Source organism: Molossus molossus, unplaced genomic scaffold, assembly GCF_014108415.1.
Source record: "Molossus molossus isolate mMolMol1 unplaced genomic scaffold, mMolMol1.p scaffold_m16_p_11, whole genome shotgun sequence".
Taxonomy (NCBI): domain Eukaryota; kingdom Metazoa; phylum Chordata; class Mammalia; order Chiroptera; family Molossidae; genus Molossus; species Molossus molossus.
This window is the reverse complement of record NW_023425346.1, coordinates 10,799,552-10,817,407: the sequence shown is the minus strand read 5'-3', so window position 1 is coordinate 10,817,407 and position 17,856 is coordinate 10,799,552. Positions and strand designations below refer to the sequence as shown.

Genomic DNA, 17,856 nt, shown 5'->3' with positions numbered 1-17,856 from the left:
TCCTCTACTGGGTTTGGATGAACCTGGGTGGGTGCACATTAAACACCACTGTCAAGTCTTACTTTCTTGGGTAGATTTGCAAGCCCAGGAAAGATTCAGTTATCCTATAGCTTTTTCCTGGTGGCTAGTAGTCTCAGTTACTCAGTGACTTAGATTGTAGCCCTGGTGTTCTGCATAAAAAGATTTCCAGAGGGTGGGATAGATGCTGGTTGTTAATGAGCCTCAATTTGCATTTCCTTGCCTCACCTGGAAAAGTCTGAATCTCCAATGTGGGGGAGGGGGCTTCTGCTTTTCCCACAGCTCTGGGAAGGAGCACACTGGCCACCATCTTTCGTGGCCACAACTCAGCAAAAACTATGTGTGCCCTCCAAATCTCAGGTGTCCCCACAGAGTTCCAGGTCAGTCTGCCCTCCCTCTGCCATAGCCCCTAGGTGAGTGGCTTTGTCTATTTTAGTGCTCTGTCCCAGATCTCTGTGCTGTGGAGCTGGTTTGGTTTTTATTCCCCAAGCGTGCTGCTCACAGCTAAGACTGCTGCTGTCCGTGGGCTCCCAGCCTAGCACCCTCTCTCACCTCTGCAGATCCTACCAGTGTCCCTGATTATATGGTCCTGTCCTGCTGCTTTATTGTTGCTATTTTCCAAAGATTTGTCTTCATTTTAGTTGTAATTCCTGTTTGGTCCTGAGATATCTTCTGTGTAGTTTCCATTCACTCTGCCTCCATTTTCACATCCTCTACACTTATCCCCTGCCCATTTTGTAATTGGGTTCTTTGTCTTCCTTTTGTTGACTTGTATGAACACTCTGTATATTTCGGAAATTAACCCCTTATCTGATGCATCATTGGCAGTTATGGTCTCCCATATAGTGGGTTCCCTTTCCATTTTGATGTTTGTTTCTTTTGCTATGCAGAAGCTCTTTAGTTTGATGTAGTCCCATGTGTTCATTTTTTCTTTTGTTTCTCTTGACTTAGGTGTTGTATCAGTAAAAATTCTGCTGTGTATGATGTCTGAAATTTTGTTGCCTACGTTTTCTTCCAGAATTATTATGGATTCAAGAGTTACATTTAAGTCTTTTATCCACTTTGAGTTTATTCTTGTATATGGTATAAGTTGTTGGTCTAGCTTCATTTTTTTTGCATGTAGCTGTCCAATTTTCCCAACACCATTTATTGAAGAGACTGTCTTGTCTCCACTGTATGCTCTTGCCACCTTTGTCAAATATTAATTGAGCATATTGCCTTGGGTTCATTTCTGGGTTCTGGGTTCTGTTCCATTGATCTATGTGCCTGTTCTTGTGCCAGTACCAGGCTATTTTGATTACAGTGTCTTTGTGGTACAACCTGATATCTGGTAATGTGATTTCTCCTACTTTGTTCTTTTTTTTTTTTTTTTTTTCAAGATTGCTGTGGGTATTTGGGATCTTTTTTGGTTTCATATAAACTTTTTGAGTGTTTCTTCTAGTTCTGTGAAATATGTCATTGGTATTTTGATGGGGATTGCATTGAATCTATAGATTGCTTTGAGTAATATGGACATTTTAATGATGTTAATTCTTCCAATCCATGAACAATGTATGTGCTTCCACTTTTTTATATCTTCATCTATTTTTTTAATTAATTAATTTATTTTTTGTTACAGATGTTTCTCCTTTCCCCCCCCACTGATCCACTGATTCCCCACTCCCCCTTTCTCCCTGTCCTGTCCCCAGCTTTTTTTTTTTTTTTAGTCCTCACCCGAGGACATTTTTCCATTTTTTGTTCAGATAGAGCGGGAGGGAGAGAGAGGAAGAGAGAGAGAGAGAAACATCGATGTGAAGGGACACATCGAGTGGCTGCCACCCACACGACCAACCAGGGCCGGGGACAAACTGCAACCGAGGCACATGCCCTTAGCGGGAACCGAACCCGGGTCTCTCTGTACCGCAGGCCGGCACTCCAACCGCTGAGCCAAACCGGCCAGGGCCTGTCCCCAGCTTTGTTGTTCATGTGCATTGTTCATGCATACGTGCATATAAGTTCTCTGGTTTCTCTCTCCCCTACCTTCTCGTCTTCTGGGGATTGTCAGTCTTTACCCCACCTCCATGTCTCTGGGACTACCCTATTCCTCAGATTGTTATGTTCATCATATTCCACAGATAAATGAGATCATATAATACTTGTCTTTCTCTCTTTGGCTTGTTTTGCTTAGGATAATACTTTCCAGGTCCCTCCATGTCATCTCAAAGGATAAGAGATCTTTCTTTCTTATAGCTGCATAGTACTCCATTGTGTATATATACCACAGATTTTTTTTTTTTCAATGACCTCTAGTTTTCTGTGAAGTTGTTTACTTCTTTGGTTGTTTATTCCTAGGTATCTTAATTTTTTTGCTGCAATGGTAAATGATATTTTTTTTAAGTTTCTTTGAGTTCATCATTGGTATATAAGAATGCCATTGATTTCTTGACATTAATTTTTTATCCTGCTACTTTGTCAAATTCATTTATGAACTCTAGTAGATTTTTCATGGATTCATGAGGGTTTTCTATGTACAATATTATATCATCTGCAAATAATGACAGTTTCACTCCATCCTTTCCAATTAGGATATCTTTTATTTTTTCTTAATGTCTAATTGCTGTGGCTAAGACTTCCAGTACTATGTTAAATAAGAGTGGCCAAAGTGGGCATCCCTGTCTTATTTCCGTTCTTAAGGAGAATGCTTTTAGTTTTTGCCCATTGAGTATAATGTTGGCTGTAGATTTTTTTATATGTGGCCTTTTTATATTGAGATATGATTCCTCTATTCACACATTGCTGAGCATTTTTACCAGAAATTAGTGCTGGATTTTGTCGAATGCTTTTTCAGCGTCTATTAATATGAACATATGGTTTTTATCTTTTATTTTGTTTATGTGGTGTATCACATTTATTGATTTGCAAATATTGTACCAGCCTTGCATCCCTAGGATGAATCCCATTTGGTCATGATGAATAATTTTTTGATATATTGTTGGATACGATTTGCCACTATTTTGTTAAGGATTTTGGCATCTGTGTTCATCAGGAATATTGGCCTGTAGTTTTCTTTCTTTGTAGTGTGTTAATCTGGTTTTGGAATTAGGATTATGCTGGCCTCATAAAATGAGTTTGGAAGTGTTTTGTGCTCTTGAATTTTTTGAAATAATTTGAGGAGAATGGGTGTTAGATCTTCTTTGAATGTGTGGTAAAACTCCCCCGTGAAGCCATCTGGGCCTGAGTTTTTGTTTGCTGGGAGTTTCTTAATTACATCTTCAATTTCCTTTGTTGTTATTGGTCTGTTCAAGTTTTTTTTTCTTTTCCTGGTTCACTTTTGGGAGGCTGTGTGCTTTTAGAAATTTGTCCATTTCTCCTAGATTGTCCAATTTGTTGGCGTATAATTGTTCATAGTATGTTTCAATGATTCTTTGTATTTCTGTGGTGTCAGTTGGTACTTCTCTTCTTTCATTTGTAATTTTGTTTATTTGGTTTCTCTCTTCTTGTTTCTTGGTGAGTCTGGCTAAAGGTTCATTGATCTTGTTTATCTTTTCAAAGAACCAACTTTTTGTTTCATTGATCTTTTAAATTTTTTTATTAGTCTCTATGTCATTTATTTTTGCTCTGAGCTTTACTATTTCCTTCCTCCTTTTTCTTTTTGTTTACTTTCTAGTTCTTTACGTTGTAGGGTTAGAACGTCAATTAAAAATTTTTCTTGTTTCGCCCTGGCCGGTTTGGCTCAGCGGTTGGAGCGTCGGCCTGCGGTACAGAGAAAATTTTTTCTTGTTTCTTGAGGTAGGCCTGTAGTGCTATGAACTTCCCTCTCAGAAGTGCTTTCGCTGTGTTCCATAGATTTTGTGTTATTGTGTGTTCATTTTCATTGGTTTCGAGGAAGTTTTTAATTTCTTCCTAGATTTTGTTAGTAACCCATTCGTTGTTTAATAACATGCTATTTAGCCTCCAAATGTTTGAATGTTTTTGTGTGTTTTTATTGTAATTGAGTTTTAGTTTCATGCCATTGTGGTCCAAGAAGATGCTTGATATGATGTCAATCTTTTTGAATTACCACAGCTTTTTTATGCACTCTTCTACTGATGAACACTTGGCTGTTTTCAGGTCTTAGCAATTGTAAATAGGTTATAGGAGGGTTATAGGAGTGATAAATGAATATAGAAGGAAACTTGACTTGGGGTGGTGAACACAAAATACAATATGCAAATGATATATTATATAATTGTACATCTGAAAGCTTAATAATTTTATTAACCAATGTGACCCCAATAAATTTAATTAAAAAGTAAAAAATAAAATAAATAACAGATTTAAAAATTTTTTTTTTAATTTCTCAAATGTTTTAGATATTTTTCTATTGTTGATATGTTTTTATTTTGATTTCATTGTCAGAGATCATACTCTATATGACTTAATTTTTTTTTAATTTGGTTTTATGACCCAGGATATAAACTGTTTGAATGAGTATTCCATGTGTGCCTGAAAAAAATGTATATATTGCTGTTGTGTGGAGTACTCTACCAAAGTTAATTCAATCTTGTTGCTTTATGGTGTCCTTCAATTCTATACTTTTGCTTATTTTTCTGTCAATTGCTGAGAGTGAATTATTAAAGTCCCCAATTATAATTGTGGACATACTATTTCTCCTTTGATTTATATCAATTTTTGCCTCATGTGAATGGTAGCTCTATCTTTTTTGTTTCTTGTAAATAGTAGTTGGGTCACACTTTTTAAACAACTTTGCCACTATCTACTAGCAATAATTTCTCTTAATTTTTCTTCATCTGAGAATCTCTTTATTTCCCATTCATTCTTAAAATATATTTTCATTGGATATAAGATTCATGGTTGATAATTCATTTCTTTCAGTACAGGAAAAAAATGTGTCACTTTCATTTTATCTCCCTGGTATCAGATAAAAAAATCTGTTATCATTCAAATTGGTATGCCTTTATAGGTAATGTGCCATTTTTGTCTTGGCTGCTTTTAACAGTGTTCCCTTTTTTTAGATTTTTAATTTTATTTTTCATTTTCTTTTTTATCTTTATTGTTGAAAGTATTACAAATGTTCCCCATTTTTCCCATATTGACTCCCTCCTCTCCACTTCCACCCCCCTCCTGTTTTTCCCAAACTATTGTCTGTATCCATTGGTTATGCATATATGCATATAAATTCTTTGGCTTATCTCTTCCCAACCACACCACCCCCTTCCCTCTGAGGTATGTCAGTCTTTTCCCTACTTCCTTGTCTCTGGATACATTTGCTCATCAGCTTATTGTGTTCATTATATTCCACAAATAAGTGAGATTATGTGGTACTTCTCTTTCCCTGACTGGCTTACTTCACTCAGCATAATACTCTCTAGGACCCTTCATGTCATCTCAAAGGGTAAGAGATCTTTTTTTTCTTAAAGCTGCAAAGTATTCCATTATGTATATGTACCACAGCTCTTTTATCTACTCACTTATTGATGGACACTTGGGCAGTTTCTAGATCTTATCTATTGTAAATAACACTGCTATGAACATAGTGGTGCATATATTCTTTCTGATTGATGTTTCAGGCTTCTTAGGATATATTCTTAGAAGTGGGATCACTGGGACAAATGGCAATTCAATTTTTAATTTTTTGAAGTAACACCATATTGTTTTCCATAGTGACTGCACCAGTCCGCATTCCCACCCAGCAGTGTACTAGAGTCCCCTTTTCTCCACACCCTTCCTAGCACTTGTTGGTTGATGATTTGTTGATGGCAGCCATTCTAGCAGGTGGGAGGTGATATCACATTGTGGCTTTAATTTGCATCTCTCTGATGATTAGTGACACTGAGAATTTTTTCATATGTCTCTCAGCCATTTGTATGTCCTCTTTGAAGAAGTGTCTACTCAGTCCGGCCAGTGTGGCTCAGTGATAGAGTGTCGACCCATGCATCAATAGGTCTCCGGTTTGATTCCCAGTCAGGACAAATGCCCAGGTTGTGGGCCTGATCCCCAGTGGGGGGCATGCAGAAGGCAGCCAGTCAGTGTTCTCTCTTATCTATTCTCTCTCTCCCTCTCATCGATTCTCTCTCTCCCTCTCAAATCAGTAAAGGAAAAAAATATATATATTAAAAAAAGAAAAGAAAAGACCTATCTCTTCAGGTCCTCTGCCCATTTTAAAATTAGATTGTCATTCTTTTCTTGAGTTGTATGCGTTCTTTTTATATTTTGGATATTAACCCTTTATCCAATGTATCATTGGCAACTATGTTCTCCCAGAGAGTGAGTTACCTTTCATTTTGATGCTGGTTTCTTTTGCCATGCAGAAGCTTTTTGCTTTGATGTAGTCCCATTTATTCATTTTTCTTTTGTTTCTCTTGCCCTAGGCAATGTATCAGTGAGAATTCTACTATGTGTCGATGTCTGAGATTTTGCTGTCTACATTTTCTTCTAGGATTTTTATGGTATCGTTAGTTACATTTAAGCCTTTTACCCATTTTGAGTTTATTCTATGTATGGAGTAAGTTGATGGTCTAGTTTCATTTCTTTGCATGTAGCTATCCAATTTTTCCAGCAACATTTATTGAAGAGACTGTCTTTTCTCCATCGTAAGCTCTTGCCTCTTTTGTTGAAATATATCAATTATGCATAATGTCTTGAGTCAATTTCTGGGTTCTCTGTTTTGTTCCATTGATCTATATGCCTGTTTTTGTGTCAGTACCAGGCTGTTTTGATTACAGTGGCTTTTTAGTATAACTTGATATTTGGTATTATGATCCTCCCAACTTTGTTCTTTATCAAGATTGCTGTGGGTATTTGGGGTCTTTTTTGGTTCCATATAAACTTTTAGAATATTCTAGATCTGTGAATATGCCATTGGTATTTTAATAGGGATTGCATTGAATCTATAGATTGCTTTGTGTGCTATTGACATTTTAATGATTTTGATTCTTCCAATTCATGAACATAATATATATATATTATATATATATATAATCTTCCTCTATTTGTTTTTTCAATGTCTTGTAATATTCTGAGAATAGATCTTTTACTTCCTTGGTTGAGTTTATTCCTAGGTATCTTGTTTTTGTTGTTGCTTCAATGGTAAATGGGATTGCTTTTTTAGTTTCCCTTTTTGGGTGTTCATTATTGGTGTATAAGAATGCCATCAATTTCTGGATGTTAATTTTGTATCCTGCTACTTTGCCAAATTCATTTGTTAAATCTAGTAGTTTTTTGGTGGAGTCCTTGGGGTTTTCTATGTACAGTATCATGTCATCTGTGAATAATGACAGTTTTACCTCCTCCTTTCTAATATGAACCCCTTTTATTTTTTCTTCTTGTCTAATCACTGTAGCTATGACTTCTAGTACTCTGTTGAGTAAGAGGGGCAAAAGTGGGCATCCCTGTCTTGTTCCTATTCTTAAGGAAAATGCTTTTCATTTTTGCTCATTGAGTATGATGTTGGCTATAGGTTTTTCATATATGGCCTTTATTATGTTGAGATATTATTTCTTTATTCCAACTTTGCTGAGTGTTTTTTTCAGAATTGGTGCTGGGTTTTGTCAAATGCCTTTTTAGCATCTATTTATATGATCATATGATTTTTATCTTTCATGAGGTACACCACATTGTTTATTGATTTGTGAATATTGTACTAGCCTTGCATCCCTGGGATGAATCCCTCTTGGTTATAGTGAATAAATTTTTAAATACATTGCTGGATCTGATTTGCTAATATTTTGTTGAGGATTTTGTTATCTATATTCATCAGGAATATTGGCCTGTAGTTTTCTTTCTTTGTAGTGTTTATCTGGTTTTGGGATTAGAATTATTCTGGCCTCATAAAACAAGTTTGGAAGCCTTCCTTCTTCTTGAATTTTTTGAAATAGTTTGAGGAGAATGGATATTAGTTCTTCTTTGAATGTTCGGTAAAATCCCCGCATGAAGCCATCCAGGCCTGGGCTTTTGTTGCTGGTAGAGTCTTGATTACATCTTCAATTTCTTTTGTTGTTATTGGTCTGTTCAAGTTTTCTATCTCTTCCCAGTTCAGTTTCGGGAGACTGTGTGATTCTAGGAATGTGTCCATTTCACCTAGATTGTCCAGAATTTTACCTGTGATATGTCTTGATATGAATTTCTTTGCATCTGTCATTATTGCCTTTTCTCAGTTTCTTGAATTTGGAGGTTTATATCTTTCACTAAATTTGAAAAGTTTTCAGCTACCATTGTTTTGTTGAACATTTTTTTCAGCCTCACACTCTTTCTGAGACTTTAATGAAATCAATATTGTGTGTTTTGTTATTGAAACTCAAGTCTCTATGGCTTTTTCCTGTTTTTCAGATGGGCAGTTTTTTTGTTTGTTTGTTTTTTGTTTTTATCCTCACCCGAGGACATTTTTCCATTTTTTGTTCAGATAGAGCGGGAGGGAGAGAGGAAGAGAGAGAGAGAGAAACATCGATGTGAAGGGATACATCACGTGGCTGCCACCCGCACGACCAACGAGGGCCGGGCACAAACTGCAACCGAGGTATGTGCCCTTAGCGGGAACCGAACCCGGGTCTCTCTGGACCGCAGGCCGACGCTTCAACCGCTGAGCCAAACCGGCCAGGGCCAGATGGGCAGTTTTTATTGTTTACTTCACTGATCCTTCTTTATCGTATGTATTACACAACTGAGCCATATAATGAGATTGAATTGTTTTCAGTGTTTTTAAGTTCTACAATTTTCATTTGATTTTTTTCTATCTTATACTTTTTGTGAAATTAAAATTCGTAAAATTTGTTTCAAGAGTATTTGTAATTTTTTATTAAAACATTTTTGTTATGGCTACTCCAAGAACTTTTTAAATAATTTCAATATCTGTGTCATTATAATACAGACATCTGTTGATTATTTTTTTTCATTCAAGTTGTAATTTTCTTTCTTCTCAGATTTTTCATTGGACTTTATATATAGTATGTTATGAGACTCTGGATCCTATTTACATTTCTATTTTAGTAGACAGTCACACTGTTTAGGTTTATTACATAGATTCTGGCCCACTTCTTTGGCCTGTGGTTCCCAAAATAATTTAGTTTTCAGTGCTATTCTGATCTGCTTTGTTCACCTGACACTATTGGTATTCTTGCTTGCTCCCAGCTGGTGCTGCTGGCTGAAGTAGAAAGCATTTCTCCAGACTGCCCAGTGCTACCAGGTGGGAGATGGGAACTATCAGGCCCACAGGGCAGAGACCACATTCCTGGTCTTGCTCACTGGCAACCCAGGCCTGGGGACAGGGAAGCCATGCTCCTGCTTGATCTCTACTCGTGTTCCAGACGAAGGGGAATGAACCCCCTGGGGCAGGGGTAGGAGATGGCGGGCCTGGGAACTCTAGAGCATCTGTGCAGCCTTTTTCTCTTCATTCACAAAATTGAATTTTTATTTCTCTCTGTACCCATATTTCCACTGTGAGTCAGAAAATAGAATTGTCAAATTTCTGAAAACTGCTTCCCTAAAATTTTCAGCCAGACTCACCACAGTTTACTTCTGGTTTTTTCTTCCATTCATTTCAAATGACAATTCCTCATGGACAAATCCAATCTAGAATAGGTATTCCTTAGCACTTTCTTCTACCCTAAGAGATGACTTGATCAGCATAGAGGGTAAAGACTTTTATCAGATCCTCTGCTTTATACAGAGTGAGTTAGATCATGCCCACAGAATCAAAATGACCAGTTTCTAAAATGTCTCGGCTCCGTGCCAGGTGATAGCTCTGACATGTAACACCTTCTGGGCCTAAGTCGACACCCACGAATGACCCCTATCATTCTACCATGTCTGGTTTTTGTTTCCCATTGTCCTTTGTCAAATGCCTTCCACTATGCTCTTACCATCTAGTTTGACCATATCTGTGTCTTCCATACTGTCCCTCACCCCCACCTTCTAGCTCTGTAATACCTGTGTCTCTGATGCACAGTTTATCTCTCTATTCCCATCCCATGTTATGTTTCATCATGTTTAGTTCTATCTACACATAGATTGTATTCACCATCCGCCATCTCCTGTGAAATGTGAGGCTTCCCATGTGGGTTACCCATCCTCACTGTGATGGTTTATGGACACTGAGGCCCTGCCTTGCATTCCCAGTGATCTTCCAACACTTCTAAACTGGCAGGGTTCCGTTCCACACGGGCTCAGCACCCAAACATCTGCAGCCACTCATTCATCTGTTCAGTCATTGTCTTTCCAGCACACACTGTGTGCCAGACACCATGCTGGCGCTGGAGCATAGCCCAAGAAGCTTCCAGGCCACTTGGGGAGACTGAGACCCAGAGTCAGTTCAGGGTGATTGGCGCATGACAGACTGAAGCAGATCAGGGTCCCACAAAGCTTAAGGGAACCAGAGAATGTGCCTTGGAGCAGGAGAAGCTCATGATGCTCCTGGAGGCTGAGGAGGAATCAGTCCTGCTTGGAGAGGAGGAAGGGCTGAGTGTTCAGAAGAGACAGATGCCTGAAGCAGGAAGGCTGAAGCTGCCAGTGGTCTGGCCTGGCGATGGGTTATGGTCTGTGTGGAGGGGTGACAGGAAGTGCAGCCCCGGGACAGCTGGCTGGCAGGAGGGCTTCATATACCGGCTGGGGAGGTGTTTGCATGAAGGCAGTGAGCAGCCTGAAGGGCTGAGGCAGGGGAGTGACTTGGCCAGGTTGTATGTTAGAGAGCTCATTCAGGCAGCTGTGTGGGCCTCTATAGGGGGTACGATGTGGGGACACTCTGTGCTATATTGAGCACAACCAAGTATCACTAACTAAAAATCTGTCCAATAAGAAGCCCCTCTTTTGACGCTGCCAGAGCCATCTCTAGACCATTGTGCATTAGAGGTGCTTGAACATACTCCTGCTCAGCAGGTGCTGGACTGTCAGCAGCACAACACAGCCCCACGGGGACGGGAAAGCCCCCAGGTCATACATCTCCATTGCAATAGTCAACTGAGCACCCGCCCTCACCTACCCCTAAGGAAAACGGTGCTGTTCACAGCAGCCTGTCCCCTGCGCTGCTCACTTCTCCTCCCTCTTCCCCTCAGGTCTGCCCTGGGGCTCATGTCAACTGTGAGCCTAGTGAGGTGAGCTCAGTCCTGGGAGTTAGTTGGACCTAGGGTCAGAGGCCCACTGTGTCACCTGTTCTGAACCCCAGGTCTTTCCTCTGTAGAAGGGGATGCTCACACCTACTTGCAGGACTGCTGCAAGCATTAGAGATGACGTCGGTCAATTCCTAGGGCAGGGCAGGGCCTCAGCAAAGGCGGTGTGGGCCTTCTGCAGCCAGCTCCCTGCCCTTGGACACCTCTAAGCAGGGAGAGAGCTGGCATGGGGGAAAGACTGGAGTTGGAGCCATTGCACCCTCTTTTATAACACCCCAAACTGGAAACAGCTCACCAATAGGGAAATACTGGCATGAACTGTAGCTTTTGTTTTTAAGGACTATTAGGCAGCTGTTAAAAGAATTGTCAAATCTTTCTCTACAATGAAAACTAGAGAAATGTCCATGGAAAATCACTCATTGCAGAAAGCAAGGTGTCATGTTATATATAATATGATATCCCTTATGTAAAATTAAAAGAAAAAAACAGGTCTATCTAGGAGTACATGGGTATTAAGTTTCTGAGAGCAAGGAGGGATGGGAGGAAGGCACACCCCAGAATGCTAACCAAGCTCACCTCCTTAGTTAGGAGCTCAGGGAGTCGAGGGGAATCATTAACTCCTCTGCCTGACAAACCTCTACGGAGAGCCCGCTGTGGCCGGGTCCTGGGCGGCAGCTTCCACCCGAGGCCGCAGACGTGGCGAGGGGGTTGTTTGGCCACACCAAAAAGCTGCAGCGCACTCCCTGCGTGTGGTAGGAGGGCGGGACGATGTGAGGGTGGTGGGCTTCTGGGGTCTTCTCCTCTCAGCTTCACAGGGGGCCCCTGCCGGCTCCCAGCGAGCGGACTCTGGCCCAGGCCGGGGTCCTGTGCTCTCCAGCCTTGGCAGCAGCCACCTTCCGCCTGGGTTGTGTTTCAGATCCAAAGCCCACGAAGAGAAAAGGGGTGAAGTGCTTCATGGTCATGGTGGTCACCTACCTGCTTCTGCTCTCCGGGGGCGCCGCGTTGCTGGTGATGAGAGGTACAGCAGCTTGGTCCCTCCGGGGGTGGCTGAACTCAGCCCCTGACACAGAGCCCCGGGGCCACTGCTGCCCCCTGCTGGGAGGGAGTTCTCAGTCCCTCCGTTCACAGGTGGCCGTGGGAAGGGGGAAGTGAAGAGGGAAGTGTGTGTTGTGTTATGTGTGTGCGCATGTGTGAGAGAGAACACACACAGGTGGAACCTGTGTGTCCACCGCAGTGACAGGCAGTGATTTCACGCAGGTGTGCCGTGAGCGTCTTGCATCAGGATTTCCGGCCTCTGAGTGGGAACGGGCTTTGTGATCAGTGCTCACTTTGACTTGACTTCACTTTTCAAAGTGTTCCCAGTACAAATGTTAAGCCCTGAAGCAGTCCTGTCAGCAGACACTGAAGTCACTCAAGAACATCTGTGCCCAGTTGTCATCAACTCATATCACAGGCGTGTTAAGGTCTCACGTGAATAAGTCAGAACACAGTAATTGTCGTGCATTCATTCCGGGGCAGGCATGAGGGTCTTAACTGCATGAAGGCTGAAGATTGATCGTGAGGCTGTGGGTACATGCAGGGACGTGCTGTGAACATGTAATGTCATGCCTGAGTGTGGAGTACACATATGTAAGATACAGAAAAAGCTCTGTGCTCACACTGTCCTCACAGCATATGAAACATGTTAACGTATCCAGGGCCTACAGAAGTTACGCGCCTCTAAACAGGAGTGTCAGGAGTGTGACCACATGCCTCGGGCTTTAATGAGGCCTAAAAGAACACTGGGGGCGGGATGGGTGTCCAGTTCTGAACCTGCAGGAGCAGCTCAGGGCCCTGGAGAGCCACCTGTACAATGGAACAGCGGCCCCCGAGGACAGCTCGTTCTTCGCCTCTCTCCTGGTGGAGCGCACCCCTCGCCTGCCTGCAGGGGTTCTGAGGCTGCAGGACCTGCAGGCCCAGCTCAGCCAGGTCCACGCCCAGCAGGAGCAGCTGCTGTGGCAGGTGGACAACTTCACTCGGAGCCCAGGTTTGGCCCCTTCCCACCCCAACTGGGACTCCTCAGAGGAGGATGAGGAAGGAGGAGCTCTTTCCTGGGGTCTGTGGGTCCGAATCTCCTTCCCTGGCAAGGGGGTCTTCCCAAACCCTGGTGTGGTATGAAACCCTGGGGTCCAAGACACAGAGGGAGAGCCATAGGGGTGGACATGAAGTTACAGATCCACGGGTTGCAGACAGAGCCAGGAACGTGGGAACCACAAACCTGTCCAAGCGAGAGGCAGGGACTGACTTAACCAGCCCAAGGCCAGGTCTGAGTCACAGAGCCTTGAGCCCGATCCAGGATGTGTAGGTCAGCTAAGGCAGAGCCTGGGGTGATTCCCAGGACCCCATCCATGCACCCAACTAACACTGGCCCTTTGCTGGTGGAAACTCATGGCAGGCACCAAGCCAGTCCGGGTGATGTGAGAACCACAGAGGGGAGAGGACAGCTGGACCTGCAGGGGAAAGAGGATGGCTTAGGCGGTAGGGCTGCGGACAGGAGAAATGACCCAAAGGGGTCCCGTCCCTTGGTTCCCGCCAGGCCTTGCGCCGCTGCTCTCTCAGGCTGTCCTAGAGTGGGAAGGGCTAATTTAGGCACAAGCAGCTCCTCGGTGCAGCCTGGCTGCTGCAGGGTTAGCCTGTTATATGGAGCCCATAGGGGGTGAGCCTATGGCCAGGCTGCCACGCCCACAGGAGTACGTGCCGGACACAGGGTCCAGAGGGTAGACCCTGAGAGGCTGCTGCCTCCCAGGGAGCACGGAAGAGAGCCCAGTGGGAAGTGAGGAGCAGGACAGTAGCAGGTGAGCAGGACAGTAGCAGGTGAGCAGCGTCCGGGCTCAGGCACTTAGACCCAGGGGTGTCCCTCTCCCCCTTGAGAGGTGAGAAAGCTGGTTCTGACTGGTACGACGGCCTTCCTTTAACCGGAGGCACTTGCCCAGCTGGTTTGGCTCCACAGTCTTCTGACAATGTGGGGTGTTCTCCGGGGTCCCACACTTGGCACTCCCAGGGCTCTCCAGCTCTCCGTGGAGACCTCTAAGAACAACTAAATATCTGGCTCTTTCTAAGGACTCATTTCTGAAAAATGCCCAGGCGCTTGGCTCCTACTGTCCAGTGCCCTCCAGGTCCCCAGCCCCCACAGTCTCCTCCACTCCTCAGCTGGGGGGCACCGCCTCTCCCAGGAGCGGAGCTCAGCCTGCAACCCCTCCCTTCCCTTGCAGAGCTCTTCCAGATCAAAGGCGAACGAGGCGCTCCAGGTGGGTGCATTGCCCCTCTGACCCCCGCTGCCCTCCCTGAAACGTGCCCCCTCTGACCCCTCGGCCTGGGCTTCCCTGGGCCTCCACTCCTGACCCCTACTTACCTTCCATGGGTCCCCACAGCCTTCCCACAAATGCCCTGGTCCTCAGCTGGTTCTCCTTGGCGCCTGCCGTTTGCACGGCCAGCTTCTGGGCCTTTAACCTGCTCCTCGCCTGAAACGGGAATGGCTCCCTCTCCACTCACCCCTCCAAAGCCAGCCCGAGTCCCTCCCTCAGCTGGCCTCTTCCCCAGCACAGGTGCCTCATTTGTCTCCCATAGTGCTCTTTCCAGGTGCCTATTACCTGACACTTTGCACTTCGCACCCACCAGCTGTGGTCACCTCGAAAATGTGGGCAGCGGCAGCCTGTGGGGCCAGACTGACCTGAGTTCTAGTCCTAAACCTGCCACTAACCAGCTGTGTGACTTTAAGCCAGGTATTTGATCACCTGTTTAGAAGATAATGGAGAGCATTGTACTGCCCTCACGGAGTTGCTGTAAGAGTCAAGTGAGGTGATGTGAAAAAGTGTCTGACAGTAACAGTGTCTGGCTCAGCTGCCTTTTCTCCTACCCCAGCACACACACACATGCACACACACACACACATGCATGCACACATACATGCACACACACATACGCACACATGCATACACACATGCACATACACACACACACACACTTCGCTCACACCCGACTCCAGCCCATTAGCTGAGTGGTAGAAATTTCAAATGTACATGACGCTGTCGGGGCAGAGCTCTTGGGTCTCAGAGTTTTTCCACTGTGGATGGCCTCGTCACACCACTGGCCCGGAGAGTGCTGAGCAAGTCTTGCTGGTGGCAGGAGCCTGGGCTTGGAGGATGGGCAGACCTCTTAGGAGCTGGGTGGCCTTGACACGTTGCTTCCCACTTCTGAGCTCTGTGTCTTCCCCCGTGAGGGGGGATGATGATAGGACCTCCAGGACTGGTGTCAGGATAAAACGATGAATGGAGAAGCGCTTGGTCCAGGGCCCAGCTCGGAGCAAGCACTCCGTAGTGTTGTTGTCGCTGTTGCTATTCTTGCTTCATGACTGTTGTTGGGAAGGTTAAATGAGACCTTGCTTGCACAGCCCCTAGCCTGGCGAATGTTGGCTCCTCCCCTCTACGGAGAGGCTGTTCCAAAATGGAAATCCCTTGAGCGGACAGGATCAGTGTTTACACTTCTTTCAACTCAGGGGGTTTAGTCTGACCTTTAAAATCTGCTCCAACCCTACCCCAGGCACAGTGCACCAGGACCAGACATGGAGCCCCCTCAACACACACCAGCATGGGACAGGCTCCTGCTGGTCCCTCTGTGTGTGTGTGTGTGTGTGTGTGTGTATGATCAACGCTCTCGCTCTCTGTCTCTCAGTCTCTGACAGCCTATTCTATCTGTGTTCTCTCTCTCTTTGGAACCAGAAACCAGAGGCAGGAAATAGCAATTCCGGCAGCCTGGGCTGCAGAAGGTCTGGGCTCCCTCTCAGGCCCAGTTGCCTTCCCAGGTTCTCCACCACCTTGGTTCCCCTGGAAGGCTGTGGTCTCTTGCCTCTCCCCCATGGCCTGCTTGCCTGGCCAGGGCTCCCCAAAGGCACGTCATGCTAGGAGGCCCCATGGAGACCAATAGGTTGGCAGAGAGGAGTCAGTGCCCGCAGCCCTGGGCAGTCCGCTGGTGAAGCTGCGTGCTGCCGGGCTTCCGAAAACACCGCAGGAAGGGGGTGGGGGCGCTTGTAACTAAGTCAAGATTAGCCAAAGGGTAGTGCGGAACCACCCATGCCTCAGTGTCCCTCCTTTGTGTGTCCTGGATTTTTCCTTTCCTTCCGAGAAATGTTTATTGAAAGCCTTGAGGATCAGGCACCGCCCGGGTGGGGATCCAGGGATAAGAAGACAGACAGGACCCCTGCCCCGGGGACCTCCCGGTTTAGGCAGGAGATCACCTTGGAACATGACTCGACAGCCGCCCTGGCTACTGGTCTGAAAGCAGGACGGCTCTGGGGTGGAAAGAGCGTAGAGGGGACCTGACCTGCACAGGGGCCAGGAGAGGCCCCAGAGCCACCTCGTGGTGGAGGCCTGAGGGTGAGGGAAGCCTGGGTCCCAGGCAGAAAGATCCGAGCGCAAGGCCCTGAGGTGGGAGGGAGTCTGGCAGGTCAGGGATGTGAGAGGAGGATTCACCAGCCTGCAGCAGGGGCAGGAGAAATGCAGGTGGGAGACGGGGTGGGGGAGGGGCGGGGCGGGGGCGGAACAGACTGGGCAGGGCCCCTGGTCAGGTGAAGGCACCTTTTATCTGTGCTTAGCTGACTTCTCACACTAGCCCAAGTGGCTGTTGCTGTTATCCCCATTTCACAGAAGAGGAAAGTGAGGCTCAGAGGTATGTTGACTTGTTCAGGCTGACCCAGGAGGGCTGGAAGAGCGGAGTTAGACTCGGGGCCTGAGCCCCATCCCGCCCCAGCGGCCAGGCGACCACCTGGAGCTGGGCAGTCTGTACAGCCTTGGGGGAGGCAGCCTTGCGGACGGGCACAGGAGCCTAGGCCGCACCCTGGAGAGCCCTCCAAGGGGCCTGGGCCCATCCTGTCAAGAAGTGGGCACTTCTCCCAAAGTGCGGGGGGCAGGAGCCTTGGCCCCGATTCCCTAGGAGGAGGAACGGCTCTGCTGGGCTATTTCCTGTGTCCGTGGGGTTTCTGGGTTCTCGCCTCTTCTCTTTGGCTAATAAGGATGGTGAAGGCCCCCTCTGCTGGGTTTCCAGCATGTCTCACCACCTCCTCGAGTCCCCTGAGGACCTGTGAGGAGGTGCTGCCGTTCCCACGTGCAGAAGAAAGCAGCACCCGGCCCAGCGAAGGCCCTCATTCAGGTCACAGCGACCGGGGGCCAGCTGTGAACCCCACACTCCCTTTCCGGAGACCCCAGGAAGTGAGGGGGTCCTGCTCCACTTCCATCCCTCTGGACTCCGTCTTGCGTATAGAAAACGGGTAGATGTTACGGGTTCCGCACGCTGGACCACTACTCCGCTCTGAAACCCACTCAGCCCTCCGTATCCGCGGTCTGCATCCACAGGTTCAACCAACAGCAGATTGAAAATATTTGGAAAAAACTTCCAAAAAGTTGACTCCTAAACAATAAAGTACAACAGCTAGATAGCACGTACATTACGTGAGGTATTGTGAGTAATCTACACATGATTTAAAGGATGTGGAAGGATGTGTATAGGTGGTGTGCAAATGCCACGTCATCTTATATAAGGGACTTGAGCATCCGTGGGTCTCAGTGTCCGTGGCGGTCCTGGAAACAGCGCCCCGTGGGTGCCGAGGGACAACCGTAGGTGGTTCCTCACGGTGGTGCCCGGGCACGGGTGTGGGCTTCGGCGTTGGGAGACCCGGAGTCTGCTGGCCTCTCTCCAAAGGTGTCACGGTGGACAACTCAGTCTTCTC

The 17,856-nt window shown here is 45.8% G+C and overlaps 1 protein-coding gene across 1 annotated transcript in view; it reads left to right on the top strand.

Annotated features, from left to right (window-relative positions):
- MARCO (macrophage receptor with collagenous structure) overlaps positions 1-17,856 on the top strand; it is a 55,580-nt gene that overhangs the window by 13,147 nt on the left and 24,577 nt on the right. Inside the window, exons 2-4 of the mRNA XM_036254801.1 lie at positions 12,013-12,114; positions 12,901-13,122; positions 14,348-14,383. Of these exons, the coding sequence (XP_036110694.1) occupies positions 12,013-12,114; positions 12,901-13,122; positions 14,348-14,383 (360 nt within the window). The remainder of the gene's footprint in view (positions 1-12,012; positions 12,115-12,900; positions 13,123-14,347; positions 14,384-17,856) is intronic.